General features: G+C 40.8%; 1 protein-coding gene across 2 annotated transcripts in view; it reads left to right on the top strand.

The window, feature by feature from the left end:
• The first annotated feature begins 277 nt into the window (after window positions 1-277).
• Window positions 278-12,172, top strand: part of LOC116398702 (calcium/calmodulin-dependent protein kinase type II subunit beta-like) — a 14,793-nt gene continuing 2,898 nt past the window's right edge. Inside the window, exons 1-7 of one of the 2 annotated variants that reach the window (XM_031875235.1) lie at window positions 278-1,140; window positions 6,428-6,496; window positions 8,331-8,375; window positions 8,899-8,947; window positions 10,232-10,307; window positions 11,355-11,449; window positions 11,573-11,809. In XM_031875235.1, coding sequence (XP_031731095.1) covers window positions 1,054-1,140; window positions 6,428-6,496; window positions 8,331-8,375; window positions 8,899-8,947; window positions 10,232-10,307; window positions 11,355-11,449; window positions 11,573-11,808 — 657 coding nt within the window. In that variant the 5' untranslated portion in view covers window positions 278-1,053 and the 3' untranslated portion in view covers window position 11,809. Of the gene's footprint in view, window positions 1,141-6,427; window positions 6,497-8,330; window positions 8,376-8,898; window positions 8,948-8,967; window positions 10,127-10,231; window positions 10,308-11,354; window positions 11,450-11,572; window positions 11,810-12,172 lie in introns of those variants that run through there. The other variant, XM_031875236.1, reaches the window with a different exon arrangement.

The following is a 12,172-nucleotide window of genomic DNA, read 5'->3' as shown; positions in this document are numbered from 1 at the left end:
CTCCCTCCCTCAGACTCCCCCCCTCAGACTCCTCCGTACCTTTTAACATCTTCTCAGTTGTTTTGTTTCTTACATCTCTGACCTCTCCTCTCCTAAGACCTCCCATCCTTTCCTCTCACTGAACTTGTGGCAGAAGTGATTAAATGGAAATCCCCCCAGAGTCACACCATCACTCACTCTTCCACCGTCCCTCAGCTTGTTTTAATCTCTCCTCCTAAATCTTTTTTTCATCTTTTCTCCCTCCCCTCCCTGCTAATGCTTCTGGAATGCTTGCCAAGGTAAGCAGCCTCTCATCTCTCATCTGCAGCCGACAGTATTACAGTATTCAGATGTCTTCTGCTCGTCGCGGGTCGGGGCTTCTCTGTTGTGCAACACAGTCGCATGACCTCCGGGGAGTCAGGAGACAAGTCGCATGCAGTTGTCGGATGTGTAGTTTTTCAAGTTGAGGATGTTTTTGTGCACTTTCTTCCTCCTCTATTGTCAATGAACAGCGTTAATGCAGCAGAACACAGTGTTTTTATATTTCTTTCACATCTATGAACTCTGTGGTGACTCCAACTAATCCAGCCGGCTCTTTGAGATTAACAAACCCATTATCACATACCTGCATTTCCACTCCACTTCCAGCATGCTTTCACTCCTAATCCCCCCGTGCGTGCATCTGTCTGTGAGGGTATCTGGATTATGTGGAGAATTAGTTAGACTTGTTCCCCTCCCTCCTCATGATGCCCTCTGCTTATCTAATGCTCTGGGCAGTGGATGAGAGTTAGGAGGTGCCAGTTGGATGGAGATTTTTTTAATGTGTGTTTATGCGTTGGGGTTTTTTAAATGTCTCTTTACAGGACGGAGGGAGGGTTTTCTTTTTTTCGAGGGAGGGATGGGTTGTGTCCGGTGTTTCCTCTTCCCTTAAGCGTGGAGGAGCAGAGGACATGTGGAGGGGAAAGCGCCGTCACTCTTGTTTGTGGTTTGCATGTTCACTTTTTCTGAGAGTGAATTTTTAAAGCATGCATCAGCGTTCGTCTGTCTGAGGGAGCGCTGAGCGTCTGAAGGTGTATGATGTGTACTCTCCCATCTGAGGGTGTGTCCTTCTGCTTCTCTGCAGCAGCCAAGAGTCTCCTCAACAAGAAGGCCGATGTCAAGGTGAGCTCCTCTCTCCTCTCTCCTTTTCATTCGCCTCCTTTCCTCCTTCACGTCCTTCCTCTATTCGGACACAGATCTTACTTTTATTATTCCATAAATATTTCGATCAAAGGCGTTCGAGGTGGTTTGACTTCGTGAAGTGCTGTGACATTCGCTTATGTATTTTTTAAAGATATTGTGTTTGGCCTTAAGGCACAGCGTACGCTTAATGTTCATGTCTGTGATTCTTTCATGCTGTAGCTCAGAGATGCAGCGATGCTTTCTGTGATGTCGGCCTCGACTTTATTCTGTCGCGTAACGATTGTCAAGTTTAGTGATATTTTAAGGTTTGTATAGCAATCCTGATGAAAAAGACAAATAGGCTTAGTTAGTAGCTTCATGTAGTTAGCATCCATCGTTGTTGAAATGTTCTATTACAAATCATTAAATGTTAAATAAAGAATATAGTTCATGTTCAAAAAGATGTGTTGTAGCTTTTAAACAATACACAGATGATAATAAAAAGATAAAATACACTAATATCCAATTATTAAATAATGCAATATCATTTAAACAATTAAATGTTTACACAATGTGAACCAACATGTAATTAAACATCATAAAAGTTCGATAATAACAAAAGAAAATTCCAATCTTTTTCAAAAACTTGAGGCAGACTTTCATGACCGAACATTCTCTGACACGTCTGTCTTTGCATAAAAAAATAAGAAACAAATCTGTAGAAAAATGTGCAAACATTTTTGCAAAATAAATATTTATTTAAGTAACGCAGACATTAAATGTGTCAAACCTTAAGAACTCCATTGAATGGCTTTAATTACCGTAAATAACTGCATTACAACTAAGAATAAACAAAAGTCTCACAGTAACTGTAATTATAAAACAACACAAAATCAAACTCACTTTTTCCCGTTGGTCTAACAAATGCAACGAGGACATTGTCGACTTTTATTTTGAAGGGTGAATCCTCTCACTTCCGATGGTAACTCCTCTCGAACCAGCTGGTTTGATGGTCGCTGTGTTTCCTCCGTTTGGCACAGCCGGCACTTTGCATCACTGCAGACGTCTCCCGGTGCCAAATCACAGCTCATTAAAGTCCCGGTCTCTGACGTTATCGGTGCACCTCTGTTAGCTCCGCCCTCCTCCTCAGTTCATCAAGTGTTTGTAATTCATTGCGATCTGTAAGTGTCTGTTCGGTGTTCAATCTGCAAACGTGTTTTGTGTGTGTGCGTGTGTGTGCGTGTTGTCACGCATGTGTTTGCATGAGTCAGTGTGAAGCCTCCGTATAGACTGTGGATCAGCAGCTCAATGTTCGCTGCTGAGTTGGTAATTTAGATAAATTTGTCTTTAGATGCAGAATTTTGTGAACAGACTTTTTTTTTTTTTTTACAGCGATCCCAAAGGATGATGTTTGTTTTAACTTGTATGGACAACATCCATATTTAATGCACACAAGTTATTATCTTGTGCACCAGATGTACTGTTGGCATACAAGAGCCTCATTTGTGCACATGCGATATAAGATTTTGAGCTTTTTTTTTAGAAGCATAAAAAGTGTCCCAAACTTGTGAAACGTGCACATGTCCAGATAACTTGTTCCCATTAAATGAATTGTGCATGCAAGATAATATTTAGTATGCACAAGATATGGATCTGGTTCACACAAGATAACTCATGTGTGAAAGTTCTGATTCTTATTGGACGCGCGATCAGGAACACATTAGATTATATCTCTACGTGCACAACATATATGTCTTGTTCATGCAAGACAATACTTTATGTCCACAACATATTGATCTGGTTTGAATGTGATAACTTGTGTGCAAAATATATAGATCTTAACTTTGCACTTTTTGTGCAGAAGACATCTCTCTAGTTTACTGAAGATATTTAATGTGCAAAATGTGTGCACCTTGTTTGAAAACATTGATTAATTAACATTCTCATAATATAGATCTTGTTCACGCAACACGATATCAAATAATATTTTATCTTTTTAACGCAGAATAATATTTTGTGTCCATAAGTTACAGATCTTTTTTTAAACAAGACAATAACTTGTATGAAGAAGATCTGTCTTGTTCATACACAATGACATTTCACGTGCATCTTACTTTAAGCGCAGGATATTGTTTTTGTACAAGACAATAACGCGTCCACACAATATAAAACAATACATTTTTTGGGGACTTTGTCAGGACTGAACCTTTTGGAGCTAACAGAGTGTAGATTATGTTTAAGAGTGAAGCAGCCGATGCTTCCTCTTCCTCTTCCTCTCTCTCCGTCCCTTCTGACCTGTTTCTCTCTTTCAATAACCTGCATCTTCCTGGTTTCCTCCCTCAGCCTCTCCTCTTCCTCTCACCCCTCTGCACACCGCCCCTCCCCCCTCTCTCCTCGGTTGGCCCGATGCTAATCTCAGATTATTTCCCACTAGATGATTAATCTAACATTACATAATCACGGCTCCCCCTGTGCTGCACCCTGACGTCAACCCAGTGCACACCACCCCGGAGCTATTTCAGTATTCCTGCATTAGAGCCCCCGCTCTGCTGTCGCTCTCTGTGCATCACATCTCAGTTCAGTCATTTCCTGTGAATATGCTCTTTTCTTCTCTCTGAGCAGCTGCAAAAGCTACGAGATAGAGTTCAAGTATATTGTTATATAATGATAGATGACTTTATCGTCCTAAGAGGGGAGTGACCGGTGGCTCCAGAAATAAACCTTTTCTTCAGCTTTTACCCCGAAATGAAAAGCATACAATATTATTTTAGGTATTTCCTTTATTCATGTCCTGATACTGAGGAACGAAACTGAACATGTGCACTATGACCTAAGCAGGAAGTACTGATTTAGTGAGTTTGAGGTTAAAAGACATCTAGGTTGCTAAATTAAGTTGCAAAGTGAACGTTTTTTAAACATCTACGTCGCATATAACAATTTTTTTTAAGATAGTATAACTATATTTCAATGTGAAGCAAATTATGTGTTAAAACGAAGGTTTAAAAGTAACTTAAATGTCTAAAATCATTAACTTCTCAACCAAATTGAAAGTGAAGCCAGTGCTAATGATCAGACGAGCTACCTATGGCAGCAGTGCAGCGATCTGTTGGTATCACTTTAAGGGTTTTGGCTGCTACTGCCATCGTTATTCAGTGTGGCGAGCACACTGAATAGAATCCATCAGCTTAATCATGTTTATTCACAAAAGTTTGGCGCGCATCTCCTCACACAGCGTTGCCAACATCTGCGCAAAAAATACATCAAAATCAAAATAACTTAAATGAGAAGTTAATATGTTAATGTTGTTTTTCTGTTGCAACCAAAAACGTACACGTAGTGAACTCAGTCCTTCACAACCATCACAAGACGTTCAGTCCTTCAGCTGCACGGTGTGTTCCACTTGTTTGAAGCCAAATTGACCAAACACCGTTGTTTTTAGATCTGGTGTTTGGTGAATCAGACGGTGACTCAGAACATCAGTGGATCTGCTCCTCAGATGAGAGAAGATGTAATTGATGTGCAAAACCACTTGCCCCCGTTTCCTGTGAAATTAAACATCATTATTCACTCCCACAGCGCTCGTTCTCGTCAAACTGTCACAAATGTACTTTCGTCTTTTGTGCTCCTGTGACAAAGATAATTTATTAACAGGAATATAAATCACCTTCCTCCTGGAACTGAAAAGTGCCTCAAACTGCTTTGTAGTGCTTTGATCTCAGGGTGGTCCATCTTATAGCTGTTGAGACATTTCAATGAAATACCACACATTCCAGTCTGGACCAAAGTGGTGCCTCAACCTGCTCTTTACACACCTGTAGATTAGTTTTTAGTTTTTACTTGGTGCAGCTTGTTGTGGTTTATTTATCATGTTGGACTGCAGCCTTGTATCCATCAAGGTTTAGCATCCTGTCTCATAAAAACATGTTCCCATAGAACTAAACTGCATTCTCAATCAAGGGGAACGTGTTTTCTTCCGGATTACGGTTGCTATTTTAAACACGTGATTAAGGTTGTAAATTGAAAAATAAAAAATAAAAATGCAACAGAACCACTTGGTTATATTCAAGCAACAAAACTTGAGAATAAATATAATAAAATAAGTACGTTTGCGACGTTTAAATTACGGACGTCAATTACAATAAGTCAACTCTCGTCTTTTGGTTTCACGCGGGACGCGATCAAGACGGCTAGCTCGTTCTCTAGCATGAGATGTCTGTTTAATGTGATCAAGGTGAATGTTAGTTTCTGAAGTGATCGACTGCATTTAGAATCTGAGCGGCCCTTTAAATAGCTTAATAGTTTTCATATCTGTAGTGGGCACATTTGTCATCATTGTTGACGTCACTTCAGAGGTGTTTCGTCCAATCGGACGTCGGTTTGATGACCTTCTGTCCCTCGAAGATCCGATTAACAGACACAGAAAAACTTAAATATATTGCCAACGAGTTGTTACATGAGAATCTTCTTATTAAATGTTCTCACATCATCTCTGAAGCCTTCTCTCTCTCCCACACGTTTCCATCTTCACCTTATAACGGCCAGAACTTAGTTTCTTTCTCTTTTTGTCCGACACAATCACAGACGAACCCTGCAGAGGAAAATAACGAGCAGAAAAATACACTTAATTGGTTTTCCAGCGTGAAGTCTCTTCGTTGTGTGTGTGTGTGTGTGTGTGTGTGTGTGTGCTGTCATAAAGCAAGAAGAGCAGTGATGTGAGTCCTTATAAAACAGGCTGTCTGTATATCCAGCATGTTGTTGGCTGTCTTCATGTGAACGGGCTGTTTCATAAGCGCCTGAATGCTGTTCACCCGGGGAGGGAACACATTACGAGATGCTCACGCTTCAGTTTGACAAAATGGATGTTTTCTCTTTCTGTATCTGACAGATGTTGCAGAGTTGTCATTGGTTTAAATGTTGCCATCTGCCAAATAGCGTCCAGATTCAGGGAAAGAGCGGCCGGGCTGAACTATCGGAGCTCTGTCGAGGATTTGATTCGGATGTCACTGCAGATGGAAATGATGAATTGTATAAAACCTTTTTATCTAATTAACACTGTAGTGAGGAATGTGGGGAAACCTTTTTGATTTATTGTCGACAGCGTGTCTGCTTTCTGAGTGCACTCCGTTCTCTGGAGCACTCTTCTGCTTCTATCTGCTATCTTTACCTGTATTACACTAATGGTTATTTTATTTTTTAACGCAGTAACCGCCCGCTTTACAACCAGCAGATGGCCCCTCTCACCGTTGTTGCTGAGCACTAATGTAGCACTTTGTGTTTTCCTGCACAGCCCCAGACAAACAGCACGAGAAACAGCATAGTCACCAGCCCCAAAGGCCACACCACCTCTGCTGCACTGGTACGCAGCTCTGTGTGCGTCTGTCCGTCTGTCCGCCAGATACACTCACTAAACGCAGAGTGTGTAGGTGTGTGTGTGTGTGTGAGAGAGAGAGAGGTGTGTGTGCACTTTGGATCAAAGTGGTATTAATTCAAAGTTCGCAGCTCTTTAAGTAATAGTTTTACAATTTGGGAAATGTGTTTTTTTTCATGCTTTTTTGCCAAGAGTGAAATGAAAAGATCCAGACCTCTCATCTCTGTAAACTGAGTGTGGAGCTAGAGCCAGGAGACATTTACTATAAGTACTTTAATAAGTACTTTAAAGTGACTTTGAGGAACTTTTATCTGGTCCTGAACCAGTCTCAGTGTAGTCCTGATCCTCTATCAGACCTCCATCAGTACAGAGACCATCAGAGAGAAGATGGTCTGTTTCTATAGAGTTATTCTTAATGCTCGTCATCGGAGCCACCGGGTCGGATTCTGGTGAAACCAGATGAACTCATGCGGAGACCGGTCCACCGTGGACAGACCCAGATCCTCCAGCAGAGACCGGTCCACCGTGGACAGACCCAGATCCGGAGCTCCGGAGGGAGGAGGAGAGCTCAGCTCCCGGCAGCAGCAGCAGCAGCGCCTCCTCCTCCTCCTCCTCCTCCTCCTCCTCCAGGAGCAGAGCTTCTCCTCTCTGAGAGCCGACACCACGCTGCTGGAGATCCAGGACGTATTGCTAGACCTGCTGGAGGGAATGGAGGCACGGGAGAACCAGGACCAGGACTAGCTAGCTGTTTCCCCCTTGTTCCCAGTCTTTATGCTAAGCTAACAAACTCCTGGCTGTAGCATCATATTTAATGTAAAAACATGAGAGTGGAATCCATCTTCTCCTCTCTGCAAGACTCTAAAACTGTTCCTCTAAGATTTAGAAATACACAACAACAGCAAAGAGAGACTGAGATGTTTAGAATGTATTAAAACACATATATATATATTTCACAGTGTAGCGTTTGTTGGCTTTGTGTTTTATTTTCATGATTACAGCGACTTTCTAACAGATTTCACAGGTTTCACATTTACATAATGTGAGTTTGTTCTATATGATTTGTATATTGTAGTTGAAGCTTTTTATGTTCTTCTGTCAACAAATCCCATGAAAAGACTCAAACCAACAACGCGTTAGTCCGTCCCTCAATACGGTCTGACTTCCTGTGTTGGTTCCTACTGAAGACGTCAATCTTTAAAAACACAAATATACATAACGTCTTAGTAATTCCCTTAAACAGCTGCTCAGACAAACAAGAAGAAATAGTTTATTTGTTGGGGACTATTTTCAGCGGCGGTTTAATCCGCATCTGTGGCTCAGAGATCAGCGTTGACTAAATATCCTGTAAACGTAAATATAGTGTTTGATTTCAAGTCGAACCAGATTTCTTTTTAGTTTAGAGGATATGATTTAAATTAGATTTCATATTTATTATCAACCCACGATCTTCCTCATTGCTGGTGTTATATAATAAAACATCATTTGCAAGTGCCTTCAAGCTTTAATTAGAAAAAAATGAATGTTATATTTCTGTACTCTAGTGAGTATTTATTACCATTTTATGGGAATTATTGACAGTAAGAAATAAAACGGACTGATCCTTAAATAACTGCGTACACTACGTATATGTAGTGTCATGTATGTGATTGTTATTGATTTTTTTATGTATAAAATGGGACAGAAATGATGTGAGAGAGAGACTATTGCATTGCTGCGTCCTCCATCCTCCATGTTTTACTCTCTATTGATCCCTCACTGTGACAGAAAACATTCTCTCTCTATTGCTTCCTTTTTCTACATTTTCTCTCCATTCTTCCTCCAGGAGCCTCAGACTACTGTCATCCATAATCCACTAGATGGGACCAAGGTACATCCTCCTCCTCCTCCTCACTTCCTCGTCCTGTTTTTCTTCTTTTCTCACCCTTCGTCTTCACTTCTTTTTTATCTGTGTGCGGTAAAGCTGTATTTGGAAGAAGCAGGATTTGTGTACTATCTTCTTCGTTACTTTGTGTGTTAGTGCATGAGAGTGCTGTGAGGTGTGTTGTCTTGTCTTATACTGCCCCTCTGTGTTCAGATTAATGGAGCTCAGTGCTTCCTGCTGCCGGCTGAAGGGAATCTGTGCATGTCAGCAGATTAAAAACCGTCATAATCCCACCGTTCAGACTACATGTGACAGCGGCTGAAACGTCACGTGCTCGTGTTTTTACTGAGTTGCTGAGTCACACATACAGCTGTATCTGTGCTGGCAAAAAAAACAAAAAACGTGGTGTTGAAGAGTCGTGTTGTAGAGAAACGTGTGTGTGTGTGTGTGCATGCATTTGTGTGTGCTTGTGGGTGAATGCATGTTTTAATTATTTTGTAATTAACATTTCTGTCTGTGCACTCTGCAGGGATCATCTGACAGCAGCAACACCACTATTGAGGATGAAGATGTGAAAGGTGGGTCTCTCTCTCTCTCACACACACACACACACACTTTTTTCACCATCGGATCAATAAAGTTTTATAATTAATTGGTTGATTATATCTCGTATTAATAATCTAAATCTGCAAAATAAATATAGTGCAGTAAAGAGTACAATATTTCCCTCTGAGATGTAGAAGAAAAATAAATATAGTACATTTAACTGGTTTCTTTAGTGGTTTAGTATAATGACAATACAGCTGAACCTTGAAACCTTAAAAACAACATCCAACATTTCAGACTTCTTAGAAAAGTCCAGATATGCATATTTATAATGTGTAGAACATAAATACTTTGCACTAAAATGTCAAGATTATGACCTGAATACATCAACACCACTATTAAATACACATATATGTTGTTTCAGCTGTTCCTGGGGATTAGTCACTATGTAAACATGTTCTAGTAGAAACCAGAAATACAAGTATGAACCTGAAAATGACAAAAGTGGTTTCTGGGTTTCTGGGGATTAGTCACTTTTTAAAGAGACAGGCGCTAAAACGGGGCGTTTCAGACAGACAAGATAACAAAAATAATGTTCTTTGAACATTAAAGCATATAAAAATGTTCTAGTAGGAACCTAAAACATAAATATGTACCTGAATATGAGAATATGTCCTATTTAATTATTGTAGTTGGGTGAACTGGCCCTTTAAGTAAAATATTGAATGGAGGACTTTTATACTTTCATGTTGCTACTTTTACTTAACATGGAGCCATTGTTTGGCTTATTTTGTTGCATTGAGGGAGAAGATTTGTTTGATAGAGGCACACGAAACAAAACCAGCGACTAAAAGAGAGAGGGAGAGAGGGAGAGAGGGAGAGGGAGTCAATCGGAGCGAGCTAAGCCTTCCTCTCAGTGTTGGGAGGAAGCGAGGGGAGAAGGAGGCTCTACACAGTAAATCTCATCTAAAGCGCTGGGACAAGAATAGCAGGATGAGCTCAAGCGGCCTCACATGCGAACCAGAGATGTGATGGATGATGGATGGAGGCGGAGAGCGACGGGGCGTCTAGACGGAGCAGGAAGACACGTTTTCATATTTCTGAAGAAACTAAAAGGTGGATATGTAGGCGAGGGTCATGGAGAGGGAAAAAACTGCTTTCTGCATGGAAGTTATGTGTGCAACTTAAAATGAGTAACAATAAGCTCTCAGGTGAGTTCGTCCTCCGTGTGCTTGTTGATGTTCGTGGATAGTTTAGTGCTGGAGAGCGTCACAGGTTGAACCGTCACACAATCACATTGTTCTTCTTCTCTGCAGCTCGCAAACAGGAGATCATAAAGATCACAGAGCAGCTGATCGAAGCTGTCAACAATGGAGACTTTGAGGCGTACGCGTGAGTCCACCTCTTCTTCTTCCTCTTCTTGTTCCTCCCATCAGCTTGTAGGAAAAAGTCTGATTTCAATCCTGCAAAGTGAGCTCTAAAGCCATCTCCCTCTCCGCCTCAGAGAACCATTCATCTGATGTGTTTTATCTTTGCATTAAAAGATTAAAGAGTAATTACAGTCGTCATTTTGTGTCCTCTCTCTACCACACAATTAAGAATAATGCTTTGGCAGATTGAGGAGGGAGGGGCCTGTTTCCTCCAGGAAGACGACAATAGATGGAAAGATATGCGTGATTAACAGTAGAATATTCATAGTGATGTGATAATCAGTCAAAGGTTTGAGATACTGAGTCACAATGTTTAGATTCTAACTCATATAATTATAAGATAGTTGAAGGTTTGACTTAGTAAATCAGGATCACAACATCCTGAATCTAAATTATGAGATAATAAGTCAAACTATTGATTCACTACGTCAAAATTATAAGACTGAGTCAAGATTATCAGAATCAGAAATACGGTATTCAAATTTAAATTTGGTTCCAATACAGCTGCTCTCGTTTCTTTAATTGACATGTATATATATATATATACACATGAGGACATTATTAGAAGAAATAGAAAATAGAATGTAAAAATATGTGCATTATACTACAATATTAAACAACTCTGTGAATAATAATAATGCTATACAATAGTAGTAGTATAAATAAGAATATTAGCTTAAATGCAGCAGTAATGGCAGTAAACCAAAGCATCAGCTGGATTATTGCACATATTCATTGTCCTTAAAGTCAGTACTGTACAGAAGATTATGACTTATTAAGTTGATATTTCGAGTTGTTACGAGACAGTAAGTTGTAAAAGTGTTGCTAAATCTAAATGATAACATAGTGAGTCACAAGTTTGAACTGCTAAATCAATATTTTGAGAAATTATTTTAATAAATAAGTTACTAAGTCAGAATTGTATAAGAGGTATAAAAACACATTCAGCGCTTATAAAACATGATATTTAAATGTGATATTCTGACTCTTATCCTGCATGTTTTCACAGGAAGATCTGCGACCCTGGTCTCACCTCGTTTGAGCCTGAGGGGCTCGGTAATCTGGTGGAGGGAATGGACTTCCACAGATTCTACTTTGACAATCGTAAGACGACAGTTCAAATGTTTTTTGTGACTCCAATGTCCTGACTGAGTTGTTGGTGAAGTCTGATCTCTCTCTCTCTCTCTCTCTCTCTCTCTCTCTCTCTCTCTCTCTCTTTTTCATCAGTGCTCTCCAAGAACAGCAAACCCATCCACACCACCATCCTCAACCCCCACGTGCACATGATCGGTGACGAGGCCGCCTGCATCGCCTACATCCGCCTGACGCAGTTCGTCGATGGGCAGGGCCAACCCCGCTCCAGCCAATCAGAGGAGACCCGAGTGTGGCACCGCAGAGAGAGCCGGTGGCAAAACGTCCACTTCCACTGCTCGGGAGCTCCCGCTGCCCCGCTGCAGGGATGAGGTACAGAAACTACACAGCAACACACACAGTACAGGACTTGACAATGAAAAACAATGTGAAATGTGTCGCTCGTAGTGATGAACATCCAGAGAAGGATCCCCTAAATCTGCTTGACTTTACAGAGCTCGTTGTTTACACGTCGGACCACAAATTGACTGTTTTATTTCCCTCTCACCGCTCTCATGGCGTCGGTTCTAAAGAAGAAGCTGCAAAAAGCTCACTTTACTTTGCCGGCTCAGCAGCAAACAGCCGACAGACTCAGTTAGAGACTAGCTGGTGAACAGAGTGGAGCATTTAGAGACTAGCTGGTGGACATAGTGGAGCATTTAGAGACTAGCTGGTGAACAGAGTGGAGCATTTAGA

This window comes from Anarrhichthys ocellatus, unplaced genomic scaffold (assembly GCF_004355925.1).
Source record: "Anarrhichthys ocellatus isolate YVR2014 unplaced genomic scaffold, GSC_Weel_1.0 scaffold87, whole genome shotgun sequence".
NCBI lineage: Eukaryota > Metazoa > Chordata > Actinopteri > Perciformes > Anarhichadidae > Anarrhichthys > Anarrhichthys ocellatus.
The sequence above is the reverse complement of the archived record's forward strand: the minus strand, read 5'-3'. Positions and strand labels throughout refer to the sequence as shown.